Source organism: Bos indicus x Bos taurus, chromosome 10, assembly GCF_003369695.1.
Source record: "Bos indicus x Bos taurus breed Angus x Brahman F1 hybrid chromosome 10, Bos_hybrid_MaternalHap_v2.0, whole genome shotgun sequence".
Classification (NCBI taxonomy): Eukaryota; Metazoa; Chordata; class Mammalia; order Artiodactyla; family Bovidae; genus Bos; species Bos indicus x Bos taurus.
The window spans coordinates 26411038-26434861 of NC_040085.1; the positions used below are offsets into that span (position 1 = coordinate 26411038).

General features: G+C 40.5%; 1 protein-coding gene across 2 annotated transcripts in view; it reads left to right on the top strand.

The window, feature by feature from the left end:
- The window catches only part of C10H15orf41 (chromosome 10 C15orf41 homolog), a 236805-nt gene extending 222164 nt beyond the window's left edge, over positions 1-14641 (top strand). Inside the window, exons 11-12 of one of the 2 annotated variants that reach the window (XM_027553482.1) lie at positions 8917-9082; positions 11385-14641. In XM_027553482.1, the coding sequence (XP_027409283.1) occupies positions 8917-9046 (130 nt within the window). In that variant the 3' untranslated portion in view covers positions 9047-9082; positions 11385-14641. Of the gene's footprint in view, positions 1-8916; positions 9083-9497; positions 11292-11384 lie in introns of those variants that run through there. The other variant, XM_027553481.1, reaches the window with a different exon arrangement.
- Positions 14642-23824: the final 9183 nt, after the last annotated feature.

Here is a 23824-nt window from a genome sequence, read left to right on the forward strand (position 1 = left end):
AATAAGAAAGGGAAAAAAAAAAAGATTTTCTGCTATTCCTCTTTTGGAGAGGAGTTTTCTATTTGCTTGTGAATTGAAAAAGTTTGGGTTGGGAACAAAGATTTTGAATCAGTACAACTAGGTTTTGTTTTTATTGTTTGATGAAGACCCTCATGACCAAGAACTTGACTAACATCATCAAATCATTCCACAGTCCTCTTGTCATCCTTCAGATGAAAATTGTTTATTTTATTGACTTGATCCAGATTTATATTGCAGAACCCTCATGCATTAGAATCCTTTTTTAAATGTAATTATAGTAACACAGCTCATTGAGAAAAGAAGGATATGATCAGTGTCATGAGTTTTCTCTTATTCTATGTAGAGACCCAAATTGTACAATAGAATATGAATCCCACCACCATTCACCTTCATATTATCAAAAGAGGTATAAAAGTATGTTGATTTTTTTTTTAATACATAGTTATTTTTTCTTGGAGCTGAAACCGTTGATAAGCGAAGTTAATTCCATAAATATGAGATCCATTCCTGACCATTTCTTTGCCTCAGTTTTTTCATCTGTGAAATGTGGATAATCATAGCACACACAGCCTACTCCTTCTCACATAAGGGGCTGGCTTGCGCATATTAAATTAGCCTGTACATGTAAAAGCACTTGAAACAGTGCTGGCCACATAGTAAGCATGCAGTAAATGTTAGTTACCTCTTTGCTGTTGGGTACTGGAATCATTTTATTTGTATTTAAACAACATCTTTATAGATGTAATGTCTGGTCACAGGCCCTCTGAAATCTGTGGAGAAATAGAAGCTAAATGGGCGTTAGGGAGCCAACCAGGGAGTTGGCTACTGGGGCTAATTTAGCAAAATGATATCTAATGTGCGATTGGAAATCTCTCAATTCCTGCATTTACATTTCATTTCAGCCTCTCTGAAAAGGGTGCCTCAGTCAGTCAGTCAGTTCAGTCACTCAGTCGTGTCTGACTCTTTGCAACCTCATGTACTGCAGCACACCAGGCTTCTCTGTCCATCACCAACTCCCGGAGTTTACTCAAACTTCTGTCCATAGAGTCAAAGGTGCCATCCAACCATCTCATCCTCTGTTGTCCCCTTCCCTTCCCACCTCAATCTTTCCCAGCATCAGGGTCTTTTCCAGTCAGTCAGTTCTTCGCATCAGGTGGCCAAAGTATTGGAGCTTCAGCTTCAGCATCAGTCCTTCCAATGAATATTCAGGACTGATTTCCTTTAGGATGGACTGATTGGATCTCCTTGCAGTCCAAGGGACTCTCAAAAGTCTCCTCCAATTCAAAAGCATGAATTCTTTGGCACTCAGCTTTCTTTATAGTCCAACTCTCATATCCATACATGACTACTGGAAAAAACATAGCTTTGACTAGACAGACCTTTGTTGGCAAAGTAATATCTCTGCTTTTGAATATGCTGTCTAGGTTGGTCATAGCTTTTCTTCCAAGGAGCAAGCGTCTTTTAATTTCATGGCTGCAGTCACCATCTGCAGTGATTTTGGAGCCCCCCAAAATAAAGTCTCTTACTGTTTCCATTGTTTCCCCATCTATTTGCCAAGAAGTGATGGGACCGGATGCCATGATCTTAGTTTTCTGAATGTTGAGTTTTAAGCCAACTTTTTCGCTCTCCTCTTTCATGGAAGTCTTAATAATAGAAAGTTGATAGTCTTCTCTTTTCTCCATAAGTAAAACTACCATCCATGTAATTCCTGTGTTATAGGATAGCACAGAGGCATGACAAGGAAGAGAGAGTATTTTTTTAATATATAGTTTAAAAGAAATAAGCAAGCCCTTCCTGAATTTGGGAGCCCACATTTTCTGTCTGTGCCTCTGAGTTTCTCCGAGAATTGTGGAAGACTTGATATATAATTTGTGCCATATTCTGTCCAACATTCATAATCTGACAACCTTAGAGATTATCTGAGGATAGCTAAATTTTTCTGAAAAACTGAAGAGTTTACTCTCTGAAATACCATTTTTAAAACATTTTTGTTGACAATTTTTTAAAAAATATCTTACAGATTGAGCTGCCTTTTTTAACTGAACAAAATGTAACCAGCACTTGTTTTTCCTGGATTGTCCTCAGCACCTGTTGAGATTGACAAAATCAATTTGCCCCAACACCCAACAAGCTTGGATTACTCCAACTGGATTTTTTTAAATGTCTGTTCCTTAGTTGTCGACAGTCACCTCAACTGGCAAAGAGTTGTGCCTATAACCAACATCCCACATCCTGTCTCCACCCTCTCTTTGCAGCTTCAGAAGCCCAATAGCCGAAATGACACCAAAACCACAGAACTGGGGGAAACATGCAGAATTCCTCATTTTACATATGATTTCTCTACTTCTTTGGGAAACCCCAGCATCCTAGATACACAGCAGGGAGAGGAATTGGGGTATAGTCAGGAGCCAAAAAGCTCTGTTAGTGTAATAGGACAGAGTTGCTTTGTATCTGAGATTTGCCTTGATAAAGAGTTGCTACTTACTGATAATCTCATTCGGTAACTCCTTCTGCTGTATAGTCTAGGTTCAAGTTTAACTGACAGAAGCCAACCTGTAGACAACAGGACTCTCCATACTGCGTATGTTGAAGAATGGTATTTGAGTACTCAAGTCTATGGTGCAGGTATATCTATTAGTTATCTGAAGTGAAGTGACATTGCTCAGTCGTGTCCGACTCTTTGCGATCTCATGGACTGTAGCCTACAGGCTCCTCCATCCACGGAATTTTCCAGGAAAGAGTACTGGAGTGGGTTGCCCTTTCCTTCTCCAGGGGATCTTCCCAACGCAGGGATCGAATCCAGATCTTCCGCATTGCAGGCAGACGTGTCTGAGCTACCGGAGAAGATTAGTAGATTAGTTATCTGCTGCTGCTACTGCTACTAAGTCGCTTCAGTCGTGTCCAGCTCTGTGCGACCCCATAGACAGCAGCCCATCAGGCTCCCCTGTCCCTGGGATTCTCCAGGCAAGAACACTGGAGTGGGTTGCCATTTCCTTCTCCAATGCATGAAAGTGAAAAGTGAAAGTGAAGTTGCTCAGTCGTATCCGACTCTTAGCAACCCCTTGGACTGCAGCCCACCAGTCTACTACTATATAAAACACTGCCCCAAACGAAATGACTTAAAATAACACATTTGTTATCTGACTTTTTCTGTGGGTCAGGAATATGGGTGTAGTTTTCCTGAATCATCCTCTTTGCCCCCTGTCACGGGCTGCACTCGAGGCATTGCCCCAGGGTCTGTGGTCTCATCTGGAGGTTTGACTGAGGAAAGATCCACTTCCAAACTCACTCAGTGATTGTTCTTCATGTTGAATCAAAATCTGATTCTTGGTTACTTTCAAACATTGCCCTACATCTGTGCTCAAGAGCTACAGCAGGAATCCAGTTCCTTCTCCCGGGAGCACTGTAAAAATCCAAAGGTCATGAGTGAGCATATTACCACCTTAAGTGTCCATTTCCAAGTCATATATACTTTGTTATTCTAATGCTTCCTCACTCATCCTAGAGTTCTCCTCCAGATCACTTCCAGACTAGAGATACTCTCCTTAAAATATGACACCAGAACCCTCCACAACAATCTAGGTGTGGTCTGACCAGTGCATAGAGCATCTCTGTTCTTTTTCTGGTTGAAGTCTAATACTGTGTTACCATATTTAGTAGACTGATCACTACATCATAGAAAGACAGTCACAGACCCTCCAGCCAGTCCTGGCTTCCAAAGCAGATTCCTCTACTTTTTAGTTACATGACCTCTGGCAAGATACTTAAATTTTTATGTGCCTCAGTTTCTTTTTTTGTAAAGTGGGAACAATAACTTCCTCCCTCATGGAGCTGACCTGAGAATTAAATGGATCCACACGTGTAAAGTGCCTAGAACAGTGTCTGGCACATAGTCAGTGCTATGAAATTATTAATAATTAACCTTGTAACTATTATTATGACTAGCACTGTGATCTGTAAGTATGCCATTGGGTTGCTCTTCCTGGTCACTAATAAAATTACCAAACCCTGGCAATGGCTGAGCCCTTCCATCTTGCCTGTGTCTAGGTGGCCACGATCCAGTAACCAGTGCAAAGCCGTCTGATCCTATTATTACTAACACTGTGTTCCCCATCTTGTCCAAGGGTACCTGTCATGTCCCAGGTACTGTGCTAGGTCTAGAGGACACAAATGTAAGTGAAACACAGTCTTTGCCCTCAAAAGGGTCACAATAGAGCAGAGAGACAAATGGTGAAGCATATGGAGATGCATATGCACAAAACCTACAAAAGGGTACCCAGTTTTCATTCCAGTCTCCTACCTAATTTCTCTAAATACTCTAAAATGGAAGGAAACCAGAGAAACACATTTATAAGGCTGTCGTTATTTATAAGGAGCTTTATTTTTCATACCCTCGAGGTCTGTCATGGCTTTTGACTTTCACCTCCCATTTTTTTCAAGAGGTATTTGTTATTTTTGCTAATTTGGTAGTATGTTATTTTCAGGCAAAATTACTTGTTCAAGAGTCACTCACATTCCAGGCTGTGCTCCACAGTAGTTTTTAAAATCATTTGGAGGCTTTGGTCTTATTACTTGACCATGAAAATAGTAACTTCCAAATTATAGTCAACCTTGAAATGTGTTTACACAGTCAATTTGGAGATCCATACATATCCCATTACCCAGTATCTCCAGCCTGGTAGGGAGGGCTGCAGTCCTAGTAGCAGACCAACCCTCTGCTTTGCACATTTGCTCATATCCAGGAACTCTATTTTCTTTTAAATTCTGTTGATAGTCTCTTTGATTTTTATTGGTCACAAAGGTTGTGTGTGCCTTCCCAGTGATCTCATTCTTATCCAGTAGACATCAAAAAAGGTGAAATCTCTAGGTGCCTAAGCATGTACTTGCCCGACATAAAAATTTCCTAGGTCTCGGTTCTCTCCCGGTTTTACACCTTTTCAGATGGAAACACTAGAGATGGGTTGCTTGGTTTTTCAAATTCTCAGCCCACATGTTCCCTTCTGTAAGTTCCAGTAATCAAGGAATTGATCATACAAGGTTGGTTAATATGGTCAGCCTCTTCATAAATGGATAAGTTGCTGAAAGGTTATCTTGCCAGCATCTGATAATCTCTGGATCCTGAGCTATTGGAGAAACATCAGAAATGCACTCAAGGTGTTGGGAACAAGGCCAGATCTTGTTTTCTCATTAAATTTCCAAACTTGTCACCATCTGTAGTCCCCATTATTTTTGTCATTCAAAGACTACATAATTTGAAAGCCTTCATCTGCCAATCTCTGTTTACAAAGGGAAGTTATTATATTTCCTTGTTTTTGATTAATTAAGATATACTGTCAGAGCTTTTGAGTTACACGAGAGAGCTGGTATTACCCAAGTTAATATAATGTCACCCAGAAGCTAGGGAACAAAGATTTAGGTGGTAGAGCCTTATTATGAGTCATTTCCCATATGTACTAAAAATAGCTCAAATATCTGTGTTGCTACCTTTAGAGAGTCCTCCTAGCAAACCACTGCATGAAACGTTCAGATTCATAATCTTCCATTTATCTTTGTTTAATGTATTTATTTGAATTGGAGGATAATTACCTCACCATATTGTGATCAGTTTTGCTGTATATCAGCGTGAATCAGCCACAGGTATACCTGTGTCGCCCCCAACCTGAACCCCCCTCCCTCCTCCCTCCCCACCCCATCCCCCTGGGTTGTCCCAGAGCACTGGCTTCGGGTGCCCTGCTTCGGGTGCCCTGCTTCGGTGCATCAAGCTTGCACTGGTCCTCCATTTTACATATGGTAATGTACGTGTTTCGGTGCTATTCTTTCAAATCATCCCACCCTCACCTTCTCCCACTAAGTCCAAAAGTCTGTTCTTTATGTCTGTGTCTCCTTTGCTGCCCTGCATGTAGGATCATTGGTACCATATTTCTAAATTCCATATATATGCATTAATATACAGTATTTGTCTTTCTCTTTCTGACTTATTTCACTCTGTATAATAGGCTCCAGGTTCAGCCACCTCATTAGAACTGACTCAAATGCATTCCTTGTTATAGCTGAGTAATATTCCATTGTGTATATGTACCACAACTTCCTTATCCATTCATCTGCTGATGAAAAGATGCTCAACATCACTCATTATCAGAGAAATGCAAATCAAAACCACAATGAGGTGTCATCTTATACCACTCAGAATGGCCGTCATCAAAAAGTCTACAAACAATAAATGCTGGAGAGAGTGTGGAGAAAAGGGAACCCTCTTACACTGTTGGTGGGAATGCAAACTGGTACAGCCACTATGGAGAATAATATGGAGATTCCTTAAAAAACTGGGAATAGAACTGCCCTATGACCCAGCAATCTCACTGCTGGGCATATACCCTGAGGAAACCAGAATTGAAAGAGACATGTACCGCAATGTTCATCGCAGCAGTGTTAACAATAGCTGGGACATGGAAGCAGTCCAGATTCACAATCTTGCAAAACATTTTCTGGTTGCTGGTTTCATCTGTTTCCTCACAAGTGAAACACAAGTCTACTTTCTTGAAGTGAAACACAAGTCTACTTTCTTGGTCATCGAGGTGTTCCCCAGCCTGATTTTAATGCCTAGAAATTGCCGTTTTCGTGAAGAGCCGTCATGCCTCGTGTCCTTTGGCTTATGATTCAGGTAAAGAGCAGGCTGCTCTCTCTCTCTCAGTGCTGGTGATATGTGTTTTTGTTTTATTAAATCTTTAAAACACTGGGCTTGTTGTTTATGACCTCTATATATTCTTTTGTTCTTTTCCATGACTGGTTAGATTGCCTTTTTTTTTCCTCCCTTTGTAAAAATATGAGCACCTTTCTAAAGAACATCACAGCTTCCAGAATGGCTGCGTAATAAAACAGGGGAAACGTGTTGAGGTTAACATTAGGTTTCTCGAGACTGTGACTCAGGGCTGCTTTACTGATGGGAAGGTTTAGAGGCATCTCAGACATGATCCTCAGAATCACAGATCTTCCTGCTCTTGCCAGACTTGTTTTGACAAACCCAAGATCATCTGATACTAGTCACAGAGCTCTTCGTGAAATCAAGAAACCAAGTGGTATCCATTGCAGACAGTTTTTTGTGATTGAGAGTTACTAAGAAACCCCAATGGAAGCAATACCTTGTTTAGGTGTGAGCTTCACCTGATGGGCAAGTAAGCACAGTGGGGAGGAGTGGCAGCAGTCGGGGGTGGGGGTGGGGAGGTGCGCATACCTCGCATCTTAGGTGCCTGATTCTTCTGACCACAAAGGAGACTCTTCAGAGATACTGAGAAACAAAAGCATGTGCAGTCAGCCCTGAGGGTAAATGTTGCAGGGCCTGGTACTCCAAGGAATTGCATCCTAGATGGCTTCTGTGCCCCAACCCCACCCCCCGCAACATGTTCAGTTGTTGAGAGCCGCCATCTCAGGATTCTGTCCCTGCACAGCGAGGATGCAAAGGTTTCAGTTAATCTTGCATCCAGCTTGGCTACCTTCCTGATGTGGATCCCCAAATAAACCATCCCACGACATCCAACTGAACTTGTTCCTGTGCATACAGTATTTCGCAGCCCATCCTGTGCTGTTTGTTTTGGCAAGTACACTTCAGCATGTAATAAATCATGAAAGGAAAAAGCCTTTTGGCCTAGCTCGCTTCAGCCCGCTGTAATGTCAGAATACAGAAAGCAGTTCTGTTTTTAGACATCCTTTTACTAACCCAACATTCATAATTTATGATTTCACTGTAAAATTCCTGCAACACGACACCAAAAGTAGAGCTGCCCTTTAATTAAGTACTCTTGGTAGGAAAAACGTGAAACTGATGTGCAAAACATCTCTGTGTGCATGGTGATTGATAATGATTACATCTTTATGAACCCAACCTAGAGGTCTCGACTTCCTGCTGACTACTTCCTGAGTGTGCTGCTAACTAAATTGGAGATAATTCGGAGGCATTATTTAGAAATACTGAGGTTTTAAGCCTGCATCTCTCAAGACTTTTTCTCAACTCTACCTGGCATTATTCCTTGTTTTCGTGATAAGAACCTACAGCCCAATTTCATGCCATGTTCAAGCTTAAGAGAAATTGTAGTGCAGAGAGGAGGGTCAAGAGATTTCTTTTTAGGATCCCAGTTGTCATGTGTGTGTGTGTTTTGGGTTTTTTTAGACTAGAAAGAATAGGGCAGAAAGAATTTCTGGCCCTATTGGTATATTGTAAGAAGAAGACTTTGAGCCATTTTGTTTTTTAAAATTACTTTTCAAACTTTTTTTTTTTCACTTAATTGAAAATAGGTAAGTTTAACCTTTAAAAGGGTGCCCCTGAATGTGAAAGTGTTAATCGCTCAGTCATGTCCAACTCTGGGACCCCATGGACTGTAACCCACCAGGAGCCTCTGTACATGGCGCAAGCCTCCAGGCAAGAATACTGGAGTGGTTGCCATTCCCTTCTCCAGGGCATCTTCCTGACCCCCGGATCAAACTCCGGTCTCTTGCATTGCAGATTCTTTACCATCTGAGCCATCAGGGAAGCTGTGCTCAGCTGTACCTCTGAATGCTAAAAGGCTAAAAGCCCAAGCCTGGTGCTCCCCAGCTCAATGCTACTGCAACTCTGTTTTATCCTTCATCAGCTAAGTCAGCATAATACCTGACTGAGAGGAAATCAGGATAGTGAAATAGTTCAGGTTCCTTGAAAACAAGGTAACAAATCCATCCAAGGTGGTAACATTTGCATTAAATAAACTTTTTGGTCTAAGTTCAACTACTTTCAGTCAGAATCATAGCAATGGAAACAAAAACTGTGTAAAGTCATTTAGTCATCTTATCCATGCATCAGTGATTACCTTTTTCTGGAGTTATGTCAGTACTACCCGTGTGTGTTATTTTCTCGTGTTTCTGCAGGTTTGGGCCAGGCTTAGTCATCTACTGGTACGGGTTCATCCAGGAGCTGGACTGTAACCGGGAGAGGGGCATCCTGCTCCATGCCTGCTTCCCCACTGACATCGTCACCTTGTGCCACAGTGTTGCTTGACCCTGATGAGCCTGGAAGAGAAGCTGGGAGGAAAAGGTGAATCCGGAAGCAATTTTACTTTCCTGCAGCGTAAACTCCTGGCAACATCTGCCCTGAACTTCAGCTGAACTCTCGCTGCCCGTGGTCACACCACTACCTCTTTAGACAAACATATCAAGAGTTTCTGTTTTCCTTCATCCCTTGCTCATGGGAACAGCCAAGAACTACAGACACAACCCACTCATTATCAGCATTTCTGTCTCTGTCAAACAGTTAGTTTATAGATAGTCATAATCTTTCTTCCTTCCGGATGGTTTCTCCTTATATACTGAACAAAAGAAAAAATGTGGAGACTGAAAGGTGTGATTTTTCAATTCTCCGCCCAGTTACCAAATTGCCCTCTTATTTATTTTTTGGCTAAGCCTACATTCATTCTGTCTCCCTCCCCATTTCTCTTCATGCACACTTACAGATACCCAGGATTGCATTACCATCGTGGAGTAACCTCTCACGGTCCTAGCAAAGCCAAAGTCGTGAAGGCTACAACTGGATTTTCTCGCTCACCTGCAGGAGCTGATCTTGCTGGGAGCCTGTGCTTGTTTTGTCGTCTTGGTGGTTTCCTGACTTCTATGGCAGTAAGCCAAGCTGAAAAAAATGTATTTGATGAGAATTTCTTCTTTTTATATTACTTGTTTGAACACCAAACATTTTCCACTTATCTCATTTAAAAGCATTAGTTACATTGTGTCTGGAAACCACGCTTCTCTTTTGGACTGGGGGCTGTGGGCAGATAACTGAAGCTCGGGGCCAGCCTTGAAAAGAGTTTATTTTAAAACACAACTAGTTGTCTGTAGGTATGGATGGTAGTTGGTATTTTTATGAGTAAAATTTTTCAAAAGTGCATTCTTTACCCTGCTTTATATCTCCCATTTATACCACATAATTATATAACACTCAAATAAGTTAGGCATTAGGGAAGTTCAGCTTTCAATGAATTAAGTGTACCAAAAATAAACCTAGAACAATTTTCAGGTTAGCAAAATAAAAGAAGTTTTGTATTTGTTCACTTTCATTTATTCATTTTTTATACTGCAAACCAAATTTCAATCTGAAGGAAAACATCAATATAAATTCATTATAAACCTATCTTTTAGGAAGGTAAAAAATTAATCCATACCCAAAAATGTATTTAATAAAATTTTCCCCCATGTTGACATTATATTCTTTATAATGTTGAGTGAGTTTGGAAATATTAGTAAAAATGTAACTTTTACAAACACCCTCAAGTTATATGTATTGCTCGGTTCTTTCAAAAGACTTAACTGTACTGTCTGCACTTTGTTCATTTTGCACCTAAGAGGGTATGCAGACGTCTGCCTGTTGCCTTTCCTTTTGAAGAACAGAAACATGTCGGGTTCAGGCATGGATTTTAGCTCTGTGGTAGGTTGCGTTAAACAAGAAAGAGGGAGAAGATGAAATGGTATGGTATTATCAGGCAAACTTGTGCTTCAGTGTAAATTCACCATACAGGTTTTGTGAGTAAAATAGAATGATTGGGAATCAGTGCTGTTGTTTTTGATACACACCACACACACTCACACTTGGGAACCAGTGCTGTTGTCTTGATACACACCACACACACACACACACACACTTGGGAACCACTGTTGTCTTGATACACACACACACACACACATACACACACACACACACACACACTCTTAGACCAAACTGTTGTTAAAAGCAGTTTTCATGGCACGCTTTAAACTGATTTTTCTTCTTTAGGAGTAAGTTACATGGATCTGCACAGATGTTGAAAACCTTGTTAAACCCTCATCAAGGATTTGTTTATTTTACATTAAACAAATTTATGATGAAGGGGCACAAATAAATTTAAAAAATGAAAGAGGTGCTTGCTCCTACCTGGCACCCTGACATAATATGTTAGGAGAAGGTACCAGTGTTCTCTGGCAAAGGCACCACCTTTTCTGTATGGATGAGGTTTTTAAATCTGGCCCTGAAAAGTGGGAAGGAAACCAGCAGTAGACTGTACATATCATGATAAAGTTACAAAGTTATTTAAAACTCAGCTTTATACAACATAAAAGCTAATGTGATTATAATGTGTATTACTTTTCAGTAGACTTTGGAGGAGTGGTACTGGGGGGGCTGATGTTCCTAGACTAGAAGCCGAAATCCTCCTTGTCCTTTTATGTAAGAAATACTTACCTGTGCTATTAATATTTCTCTGTGTGTTGTTTGTTTACTTGTGTGTTTTTTTTTAATTTAGACAGTATAAACATCACCCCTAAAGAGTAGACATATGGTGACATTTTTTTTTTTCTTCTCTCATCATTAGAACATTAACGTTAAAGTCAAATCCTACTTTATGGAGATCTCTGCAAACCGTGCTGATGAATTAAGCCAAGTGAGAAAGCAGGAGTGTGTGTACAAACATAAAACTCAATGATGTTCTCTCTGGCATATGTAGACCTGCCAAGCGTCTGCTCTCACAAACAAACAGGAGACACTGTTCGTTCGAAGCTCTCAGAGGGATGAGTTCAGAGCAAAGCTGATCCAGCGCTGATACTTCACAGACTTGGTCCCACCCCATTTCTACCCCAAGCAAACAAAAACCAATGAGACTTCTTTTTTCTTTTTAATTTGCGTTGGGCAAGGTGTCTGTTAACTCTTCTAAACACTCCTAAATCATATATAAAAGGGAGGCTCGGGTGCAGAGTAGAAAACTGGCTCTCCAGGGGACATCATTTTCCTTTAAGCATAGGTGTGTAGGTGCTCATTATTGGCAAGGCTTAATTCCACTCTGGAAAAAGATAAGTTGTCAAGTCTTTGAGGGGTGCACTCACTCATTAAAGCCACCAGGGGATTGCTTAGCGCCCTGGATGAGGTCATCCACTAAATGGGCCCCGGTGGGCCTCACTAATTAACGCACAGCGCCCAAGTGAACAGTTAAAGTCACTCGCCCCTCCCTGAGGAGCTACACCCAGTGTTTCCTTTCCTCTCTGGAACCAAGATACCTGAGATGTCTGCTCTTTCTCACCAGCGGCCCCCCCACACACACACACACACCCTTTACAGACCTGCAGTTTCAGTTGAATTAAATCCGTGCTGGCCTCCATTCCCTTCCTCTTCCCTGTCATCTCCCCTTCTCCAGCCTTTGCAGTTTCTTCCCACGTGGACACACATTCGGCACTTACTACAACTCATTGAAAAAGACTCTGATGCTGGAAAGATTGAGGGCAGGAGAGAAGGGGACGACAGGATGAGAGGTTGGATGGCATCACTGACTCAATGGGCGTTAGTTTGAGCAAACTCAGGGAGATAATGAAGGACAGGGAAGCCTGGCGTGCTGCGATTCATGGGGTCACAAAAGTCAGACATGACTGAGTGACTGAACATCAACAACAACACTATCCCTTGGTTCTTTTTCTCTCTGGGAAATGATCCCAGGACTGAAATGCAGCCCGTCTGAATCCTGATCCATGTATTTTCAGAGTCCAGGTTGGGGAAGAACAATTGGCCTAAACCCTCTGGGGAAAAGCACACGTAAGGCTCCTCCGTGTATCCAGTGTTCACAGGCATCTGTGGCACTTGAAGATCGTAAAACCTGTAACTAAGATATTTACAGGGTCAAAGAGAGCCTGAGGTTTAGTCTATCCGTAACTATTTTGGCAAAAAGAGTCCAAAGAACATGTGAGGTTTACTGATATTTCCAGGCTGAATGGTGATGTTTTAGCTGATTAAAATTACTAATTAAAATAGTAAAGTGTCTCTGTGATTCAATTAGAGAATCACGGCCTAGCTAGTTCATCTTAGAGGAAGCTTGCCATTTTCTGTGTGATCTGCTGGGAGCAAATTGCCTCCTAACTATAACTATTTTGTGAATAGGATGGGAGGTGAAAATCTCCCAGTTGGCACCTTCTCAGTTAAGGTCAAGGAACAAAGCCGGCTTAACTAGAGAGGAAATTAAAAGGCAAACAATAGGAGTTTGCCTGCACTGTCACCATTTATAGCGAGATCCTCTCTGGACCTGCCTGGTAGGTCACCCTCAGGTTAAGGAAAGGTCCCAGTGACACAGTTCAGACCCTCTAATTGTATTATGCCAAACTAACCTTCCTATATATAGTAAAAATGGTCTGAAGATGTTTTATTAAGAACATGCCTGGATTGCAAAGATTAAGGAAGATGGAATTATGAATTAAATAATAACCAGAACAGCTTGCGTTCCCCTTGTGTTTTTCACTTTCCTGCTATTGTTTTGAACATGGCTGTGAGACAAAGAGCTGCTTAGGTCAAGAACTATAAATTACGGTTTTCATACAATAGTCACCCACTAAAATGATTTCAAAGCTTGATCAAAGTACTTCAAAAAGACTTTTAAAACTTTTCCACGATGCAGGGGGAGGGGACAGACTCATTTGATGCTTTAATTTGCTTCAGTCAGTCTAGCAGCGTTCCATCTTGGCGTCATACCTACTTTATATAAAATCCCACTCATTAGTTAGAGCAATCCAACTTGTTCTTATTGTTGTCTCGTGTACAAGTAAAGGGGATTTACGTTTCCATCTAGTTAACTGGCACAACTAAACCTTTGGAGGCACTTGTAATGGAAGGAAAAGGTGCACATAATCCTGCTTTCAAAGAAGCATAACTTGACAGCACTTAATCATGATATGCAAGGTGTTTAAGACTAACTCCCTGATTAGAATTAAAGTGGATATCAGTGGATTTAGTTGGCATCTTAATAATAGTCATGGTAGCAGATAGATTTCGTGTTTCATCTCTTTTCCCTCACCCCTTGCATTTACTTGGAGCTGTCTCATGTCATAAGCAAGGATGATGAGAAGTACCCTAGTGGTAGATAAATTGAGTAAATTCTAGGCCCAACCATACATAAAGACAGTGTGGGATGGCTGCCACAATGCTTCCCTGTCAGGTAATTTTTATTTTTTAAAAGGAAGGTCATTTTGAAATGCTGACATGAAATATAACCAAGTCAATTAAGTAATAACAATGGAAGTTCAGAGTTTAATTGAGGCCTGAACATGAAGCCACCGACCATTAACCTAAAGCAGTCATGAATTCCCCTGAAAACAGCCTCAGTTAAAGGTATTTCTCGAAAAGCTAGCACTTTTTTCTTTAAAAAAAAAAAAAGTGTCCTTTTTATATTCAACACAGATACAGTCAGAAATTACAATTGAGTGTATGTGAAGTGGACTGTTTTTTAATTTTAACTGAAATTTCTTTTATAGGGAAAAATCAAAATTTATATAATCCCAGTGACCTCTGCAGGAAACCATAGTTTTGTAAGCAATCCAAAAGTTGTAAGCACCTTTTATTTGATTGTGCCACGTTTATCTCAATTGTTGACGTACCTCTCTCTGTAGTTGTTCACTGGCGAGCTTCTCTGACTCGACTGTAAGCTCCATGGAGTAGGAACTGTGTTTATCTTGTTCACCACTCTATGACCCAATAGCTAACAGAGCTCCTGGCACAGAGCAGGTGTTCAATAAATGTTGAATGCACAAATGAATGACTGTTGAGCCTAAATGTGCTCTTACTCACTTGCATTAAAGGAATAATTGGAGCCTTTTTATTTTAACTTTCTCATTTTCTTCAGCTGAAAACTAGGTGTATTTATTGGAATCAGAGAAACACATCATATATTTTGACGTTAATTAATTACTTTGGTGAGAATTAATTACTTCAGAAACCCTCAAAATCTGAAATATGGCAGTTTCATCCACCAGAGTATTTGAGGATGCATACTTAGTTGTAAAGGCTTCCCTCGTGGCGCAGAGGGTAAAGAATCCTCTGCCAATGCAGGAGACACAGTTTGATCCCTGAGTTGGGAAGATCCCCTCGAGAAGGAATGGCTACCCACTCCAGTATCCTTGCCTGGAGAATCCATGGACAGAGGAGCCTGGTGGGCTACAATCCATAGGGTCGCAAAGAACTGGACATGACTAAAGCAACTTAGCAGCCACGTATAAACTTAGTTGTAAGAGGAATTCCTGTGCTTTCATTGTGTTTGCCTTAAAATTAGCCTTTGTACATTATTGTTTATCCAATGTATTGATAAATTAACTCAAACATTTAAATTTTTTGTTGTTTTTTTTAAAGGCTTATTAAGGCTTAGCTTTATCTTTACATTTCTATTTAAGGAAGTTTCCCCTAAAATCAAGTCAAGGCAACTATGTTTTGTACACAGATTTGGGGATATTTGGTGAAATTATTAGATTAACTGCAAAAAATGGTGCTTTCCATTGCTCGCTTTTATACTGCTGAGCCGGTGACAAAGTGCTTCCTGGCCATAGAAGTGTCTGCTGGCTCAGGAGAGACGGGTTCTCTGGTCATTGGCCAACAGGATCTGACTTGGGAGAGACACTGTCCATGAACTGCTCAGTGGGTGTTTCCCTGTTAGTCATTAATTCAGAGTATGTTATCATCTGAAAGCCAGAGACATTTGGCATATGTCCTCATATTTTGAAGACTTATGACACAAAAGGAGCTGGAACTCTCACATTACTTCTGTGCTCTGCTGGTTTCCCAGGACTTAATTCACTGGGGCCATTTTGGGACGTGATTCCTTCCATGAGTGTCTCCGGAGAGAACTGACACTCAGGACAGATATCGCTGAGACTGAATCCTCTTTGGCTCTGCGGGATGTTTCCATCTTATATTTTTAGCATTTAGGGTCTTGAAGACATGAATATTTATCGAGTCTCTGATGTATGTTTGGCAGGCGATAGTCCATGGGGTCTCAAGAGTCAGACCCGACTTAGTGACTAAACAGCAACAGCGACGTGTGTGTTTGAAACTATCTCAGGTGTTGTGGGGAATTCAGAAACGTGCAGTAAATGCTCATCTGGGGGAAATAAATCATTACTTGGGCTTCCCGGGTGGCTCAGCCACGGTGCACAAATCATTACTTGGCAAAATGAAAGCAAAAGATTTGAAAATTTCAGAAAAGACAATTACAGTATAAAAAGGAAAGAGGCAAACCTGTGGGGCTTTTAGTGAGATATTTTACTTCTAGACCTTGGGCAGCAAATAATTTTCTATATGCTGTGGTAGCTGCATTCACTACTGTTGAGAAGGGTTCCAAGGCTGAGTCCAGCTCAATGGGAAATAAGGCTGTGATCAATTCTGGGCACAAGTCTTTGGAGTGGGTAGTAATCACATAGATGCCACATATTTTCTATTCCTGCCCTAGGCCGTTCATGTTTAGTGCAAATATAAATAAATTCTAAGCATTTGGAACAGAACTCATAATCTTGTTCATGGGCCTGAATAATAAACAGTAACATTTTCATTGGTTCTGTAACATCAAGTGAAGTATTAGTAACATCTGTCCATGGCTGAGATCTGTTTATCAATTCATATAAGCAAAATATTTCAATAGGAATATGATTTAAAAACTCAAGATAAACACTTTAGAAGGCCACAGATAATTATTGCTCTCAGTAAAGTAAACACCTACAAGTTACTTGACGTTATTGAAGAGAAACACTGGGTCTCTACAGTTTGGGCTGTCCATAAGGATCTTGTGATTTGAGGATTGTCTTCTATTAGATGGTCTCACATACTCCGTAGATTTTTATTTTTACTGTTTGTTTTCCCAGTAAATGCAAGCTGGGGTTTCAAGGTCAGCTGCAGAACAGGCCTTCCTTCTCTTTCATGGTCCTAATATCTTCTAGATTTCAATTTCCTGCTTAGTGCAGTGCATTTTTAGAAAGTAGTCATTATATATTTGTTATATTTGTTTTAAAATATGCTTCCAGAGAGAAGTGTTGAAATATTTTCAAAGGTGAAAGAGATGGGTATGCTTTACATGGTAATGCACTTTTTGTTAATATACTTACCATTAAGCCATAAATAATGTTCCTAAAACCTTTTAATTGAATCAGCTCATTAATTCTGTCAGCTAAACTAATGACAATCATTGCACACAGAAAATTAGTAGGTAAAAAGCTAAAAATATTTTGTTGCTTGCTAATTTGAATAGAAGAATCCATCTTGATTTTCCAAGTTACAATTTTTTAAAAAGCATTTTGTGGTAAATGAAAAAAAAAAAAAAGCAATTCAGCCTAACAGAGGGTAATCGAAAAGCAGAACAGCTAGAAAGATGGCAAAGTGGACATAAGTGCATTGCATGTCAATGTAAAACTCAGTCTTTTGGTAAATTATTTTCATCTTACTTGCTTCCCCACTATCCTTGAAAGTGTTTCCCAATGACAAAGGGGTTAAAAACAGCAGCAGCAGCTTGGAGGCGTGGAGTGAGCAAAGAAGCCCATGTGAGAATTGAATTGCATTTTCAATCGGTTCCCTAAGAGGTGTGCAGAAAGGAAAATTGAGCCATTAAGCAAAGAAGAGATGAGTTTGACTCATAGACTCAGAGAATTTTAGAATTGGAAGAGACCAGAGACCTCATTGTACAAGTGAGAAAACTGGAGTCGGGAGAGGTCACATGACTCATCCAAGGTGACAGAGCTAGCTAATTGGAGGCAGGACGAGAATTCGTCCTTCCTAACCTCCTGTCCACCGTCATTGTCCCCATGACGTTAATCATTTATTCCAGAAAGAGCTTCCAATACCTAAGTTACATTTACTGTTTACAAAGTAAAAGATCATTGTATATTTTTGAATGAACATTCTGAACCTTACTGTTTTTGCTCTGTTACTGATTGTTTGATCTCTATAGTAGGAATCAGCTGTTGCTTTGACAGAAATACCTCTCATTTTATTTGCACTTAAGTAACCTAAAATCCTTATCATTCGGTGGCAGTTTCTTGGGGTTTTTTTGGCTGTGTAGCCTGGAGGATCTTAGTTCCCCAACCAGTGGTTAGACACTGGTCCCGGCAGTGAAAGCGCAGCATTCAGTTTCTATACATTGCCATGTAGCTTAAGGATTTGCTACTAAAAGTGATTTTGGAAACAGTTGTAGGTTATTTTCCCCCCTGGCTGATTTACATATTCATTTGATTTCTCCTTCCATTAAAAAAATCCACAGATGTTATGTTTATTATCTTCTGTTCCTGTAAGGATAATGTTTAAACCAATAGTAATTCATGAATTTTTCTGATCCTCACCAGTAATGATTAGTATATCATATTCTGTAACTGTACCCAGTAGAACCTGGTGGCTTACACTGAATTTGGTGACAGGCTGGAATCCCTGCTCCCCCACTTAAATAATGAGCCTAAAGGCTTCAGTTTCTTCTGTTGTAAAATTGACATAATACCTATCACATAAGACTATTGTAAGGATTAAATAAGATTATTATGTTATACATCATACATCAGTGCTCTAACAAAACTAGTATCATATCTCATAGTTTTATTGTACATTATATAGTTATTAATAATATCACTACCATAGAAGGATCCATCTAATAAACGAAATGCACCATTAAAAAACTGCATTTTCTGTTAACATCAACATCAGTATAAGGTAAATAGCTTGGTTTATTATTGCTTTTCTAAAACTCATTTTAAAAAAGCCATTTTTCCTAAAGTTAAGGGAGAGGCAATGGGGATATGTTTAGTTGATTGTTTTCGCAGACACATGTCTCACTTAACATTCCTCTTCTCTAGAGGAACTCTGAGCCCATGTTTCTTTTGATAGTGACCATAGCCTTGGCCATAAATACAACTTTGGAGACAACACAGCACAGGAACTAGCTCAGGCTTCCAGGTCTGATTGAAGGCCCCTATCAGCAGTGCTCCAGATGAGCCCCCGAAGGTTTGTCATAATAGAAAAGGTTTCTTTTGGGATTGAAATACCTTCTCCGGGCTATTGTTAATTCAGTGAAAGCATAAAATGCTTTTTGAATGTGATCTTTGAAAAACTGAAAACAGCAAAGCAAAAGGAATTTGGGGAAATGAATACTAGTTTGTTCCTGGGTTCTTTCTCTGATTGATGCTCCTGACACTATTGGGCGCAGTTTTGTAAAAGACCTGACTTTGGCCAGTGCACCCACCCCTAAACTTTGACCTCATTATGTCACAGGCAAGCTGAACAGTTTTCCAACAAATGAATAAGCACGGAGGCTTCCCTCTGTGGTCACATGCCAGTCTTCTTAGATGCTTGAGGCAAGTTCTGCATCAGATTCTCCTTGGCGGCAGAGGACACTAACAGTAACACTGGGCATGGGAAGTGTGTTTTCTTTTATCTGGGAGCTTGGGATCATTTTGCAAATAATTAACTGTGCTTCACAACACCCCTGCTAGGCGAAGAAGTGCTCCTGTGTCCGTAAACAGAAGAGTTAACCAGTTGAGCTGTGTTTCTTGTAGAAGTTTTTTGTTTACTTAGAATCTACCTGCAGTGCAGGAGACCGGGGTTCAATCCGTGGGTTGGGAAGATCCCCTGGAGTAGGAAATGATAACCCACTCCAGTATTCTTGCCTGGAGAATCCCATAAACAAAGAAGCCTGGCAGGCTGCAGTCCATGGGGTCACAAAATGTCAGGCACAACTGAGCAATGGGCTCATTTTAGCAAACACAGGTTGTGTGGTCTAAAGATAATCTAGACACCTTAATTAACTGAATTTGAAAATTTCAGATGAATTTGCATTGCCCTCAATCTGGCAGCACATCTTGTTGAAAACATGAAGACTGATACGAGCTGTCCTGAAATGGCTTGATCTGATTATCACCTAAAATTGACCTAGGTTTGCAACTCATTGAAGTCAGATCATTGGAAGGACTGGTGCTGAAGCTGAAGCTCCAATACTTCGACCACGTGATGCGAAGAGCTGACTCACTGGAAAAAAACTCTGATGCTGGGAACGATGGAAGGCAAAAGGAGAAGAGGGCATCAGAGGGTGAGATGGTTAGATAGCATCACTGACTCAATGGATATGAATCTGAGCAAACTCTAGGAGATAGTGAAGGACAGGGAAGCCTGGTGTGCTACAGTCCATGGGGTTGCAAAGTCAAACAGGACTTAGAGACTGAACCACAGCACAACATATAATAAAAACTTGTATTTAGAATATTTCTAAAACTGAAAACTAAATAATAATAAAAATCAACTCAAAAAATAATTGGGAAAAGATTTGAACAGTCATTTAACCAGTGAAGAAATATGCCATGTGAACACATGAAGAGGTATTCCACATAATTAATCACTAGTAAAATGCAAATGACAGCACAATAAGATACCACTATACAACTACGACAATAGCTCAAATAAAAAATTCACATCACCAAATGCTAAGGGGAGATGTGGAGCAACTGAAACTCGCTTATGCAAAATGGTATAGCCAATTGATTAAACAGTTTGGCAGTTTCTTAAAACATTAAATAAATAGCAAATAACCCAGCAGTTTACTCAAGAGAAATGAAGGGTTTTCATAAAAACCTCTCCACAAACAGTTATAGTAATGTTATTTATCATTGTGAAAAGCTAGCAACAAAGCAAATGTTCTTTTTATTGCTGATTAGTATCCCATTGCGTAGTGGACCGTACACAGTCCCCCATGCAAGGGATACTAATCAGCAATACAAAGGCACCAACAACAGGTACTCACCATACATGAAGAATTTTCAAGAGAGTAGTGCCAAGTGAAAGAAGCCAGACTTAAAAGACTATATACAGTATATTCCATTTTTAGAATATTCTGGAAAAGTTAAATATGTAGGGACGGGAATCAAAGCAATGATTGCCAGGGATTAGATGGGGGGAAATTAACTACAAAGGGGCATGAGGGAACTTTTAGAATGTAACAAATACTCCTGATGGTTTCACACTATGTACATTTTTCAAAATTCATAGGCCTCTGCACCAAAAAGGAGTGGACTGTGTGAACTATACCTCAATAAACAACAAAGGCAAATAAATGTAAAGGTTTTAAAATAGATAATTTCAAACCAGTTTGTTCTTCAAATGTTGGAAATGTTTTGACAGTGTATGGGTTAAGCCTTTTCCTGATTCAATTTATGATCTTAGTCGAGCTATTTCAATATTCAATTTCCCTTCTCCAGTGGAACACATTTTGTCAGAACTCTCCACCATGACCTGTCCATCTTGCATGGCCCTACACAGTGTGGCTCATAGTTTCACTGAGTTAGACAAGGCTGTGGTCCATATGATCAGATTGGTTAGTTTTCTGTGATTGTGGTTTTCAGTCTGTCTGCCCTCTGATGGAGAAGGATAAGAGTCTTATGGAAGCTTCCTGATGAGAGAGACTGACTAAGGGGGAAACTGGGTCTTGTTCTGATGGGCAGGGCCATGCTCTTAAATTGAAGAAAGTGGGGAAAACCACTAGACCATTCAGGTATGACCTAAATCAAATCCCTTACAATTATACAGTGGAAGTGAGAAATAGATTTAAGGGACTAGATCTGATAGGGGCTGTGCGGGCACAGGAGGGCTGAGAGGAGCTACTCCATGTTCAAGGTCAGGAGAGGCAGCGGTGAGGAGATACCCCTTGTCCAAGGTAAGGAGCAGCAGCTGCGCTTTGTTGGAGTACCCATGAAGAGATATCCCATGTCCAAGGTAAGAGAAACCCAAGAAAGACAGTAGGTGTTACAAGAGGGCATCAGAGGGCAGACACACTGAAACCGTAAACACAGAAAACTAGCCAATCTGATCACACGGACCACAGCCTTGTCTAACTCAATGAAACTAAGCCATGCCGTGTGGGGCCACCCAAGATGGGCGGGCCATGGTGGAGAGGTCTGACAGAATGTGGTCCACTGGAGAAGGGAATGGCAAACCACTTCAGTATTCTTGCCTTGAGAACCCCATGAACAGTATGAAAAGGCAAAATGATAGGATACTGAAAGAGGAACTCCCTGGGTCGGTAGGTGCCCAATATGCTACTGGAGATCAGTGGAGAAATAACTCCAGAAAGAATGAAGGGATGGAGCCAAAGCAAAAAGAATACCCAGTTGTGGATGTGACCGGTGATAGAAGCAAGGTCCGATGATGTAAATATTGCATAGGAACCTGGAATGTTAGGTCCGTGAATCAAGGCAAATTGGAAGTGGTCGAACAGGAGATGGCAAGAGTGAACGTCAACATTCTAGGAATCAGCGAACTAAAATGGACTGCAATGGGTGATTTTAACTCAGATGACCATTATATCTACTACAGCGGGCAGGAATCCCTTAGAAGAAATGGAGTAGCCATCATGGTCAACAAAAGAGTCTGAAATGAAGTACTTGGATGCAATCTCAAAAACGACAGAATAATCTCTGTTCATTTCCAAGGCAAACCATTCAATATCACAGTAATCCAAGTCTATGCCCCAACCAGTAACGCTGAAGAAGCTGAAGTTGAATGGTTCTATGAAGACCTATAAGACTTTTTAGAACTAACACCCAAAAAAGAAGTCCTTTTCATTATAGGGGACTGGAATGCAAAAGTAGGAAGTCAAGAAACACCTAGAGTAACAGGCACATTTGGCCTTGGAATACGGAATGAAGCAGGGCAAAGACTAATAGAGTTTTGCCAAGAAAATGCACTGGTCATAACAAACACCCTCTTCCAACAACTCGAGAAGACTCTACACATGGACATCACCAGATGTACAACACCAAAATCAGATTGATTATATTCTTTCCAGCCAAAGATGGAGACGCTCTATACAGTCAGCAAAAACCAGACTAGGAGCTGACTGTGGCTCAGATCATGAACTCCTTATTGCCAAATTTAGACTTAAATTGAAGAAAGTAGGGAAAACCACTAGACCATTCAGCTATGACCTAAACCAAATCCCTTATGATTATACAGTGGAAGTGAGAAATAGATTTAAGGGACTAGATCTGATAGAGTGCCTGATGAACTATGGATGGAGGTTCATGACATTGTACAGGAGACAGGGATCAAGACCATCCCCATGGAAAAGAAATGCAAAAAAGCAAAATGGCTGTCTGAGGAGGCCTTACAAATAGCTGTGGAAAGAAGAGAAGCGAAAAACAAAGGAGAAAAGGAGAGATATAAGCATCTGAATGCAGAGTTCTAAAGAATAGCAAGAAGAGATAAGAAAGACTTCCTCAGTGGTCAATGCAAAGAAATAGAGGAAAACTACAGAATGGGGAAGACTAGAGATGTCTTTAAGAAAATTTGAGATACCAAGGGAACATCTCATGCAAAGATGGGCTCGATAAAGGACAGATGGTATGGACCTAACAGAAGCAGAAGATATTAAGAAGAGGTGGCAAGAATACACAGAACTGTACAAAAAAGATCTTCACAACCCAGATAATCACAATGGTGTGATCACTCACCTAGAGCCAGACATCCTGGAATGTGAAGTCAAGTGGGCCTTAGAAAGCATCACTACGAACAAAGCTAGTGGAGGTGATGGAATTCAGTGGAACTATTTCAAATCCTGAAAGATGATACTGTGAAAGTGCTGCACTCAATATGCCATCAAATTTGGAAAACTCAGCAGTGGCCACAGGACTGGAAAAGGCAGTTTTCATTCTGATCCCAAAGAAAGGCAATGCCAAAGAATGTTCAAACTACCGCACAATGCACTCATCTCACACGCTAGTAAAGTAATGCTCAAAATTCTCCAACCCAGGGTTCAAGAGTTATGTGAACCGTGAACTTCCAGATGTACAAGCTGGCTTTAGAAAAGACCGAGGAACCAGAGATCAAATTGCCAACATCCTCTGGATCATCGAAAAAGCAAGAGAGTTCCAGAAAAACATCTACTTCTGCTGTATTGACTATGCCAAAGCCTTTGACTGTGTGGATCACAATAAACTGTGGAAAATTCTGAAAGAGATGGGAATACCAGACCACCTGATCTGCCTGTTGAGA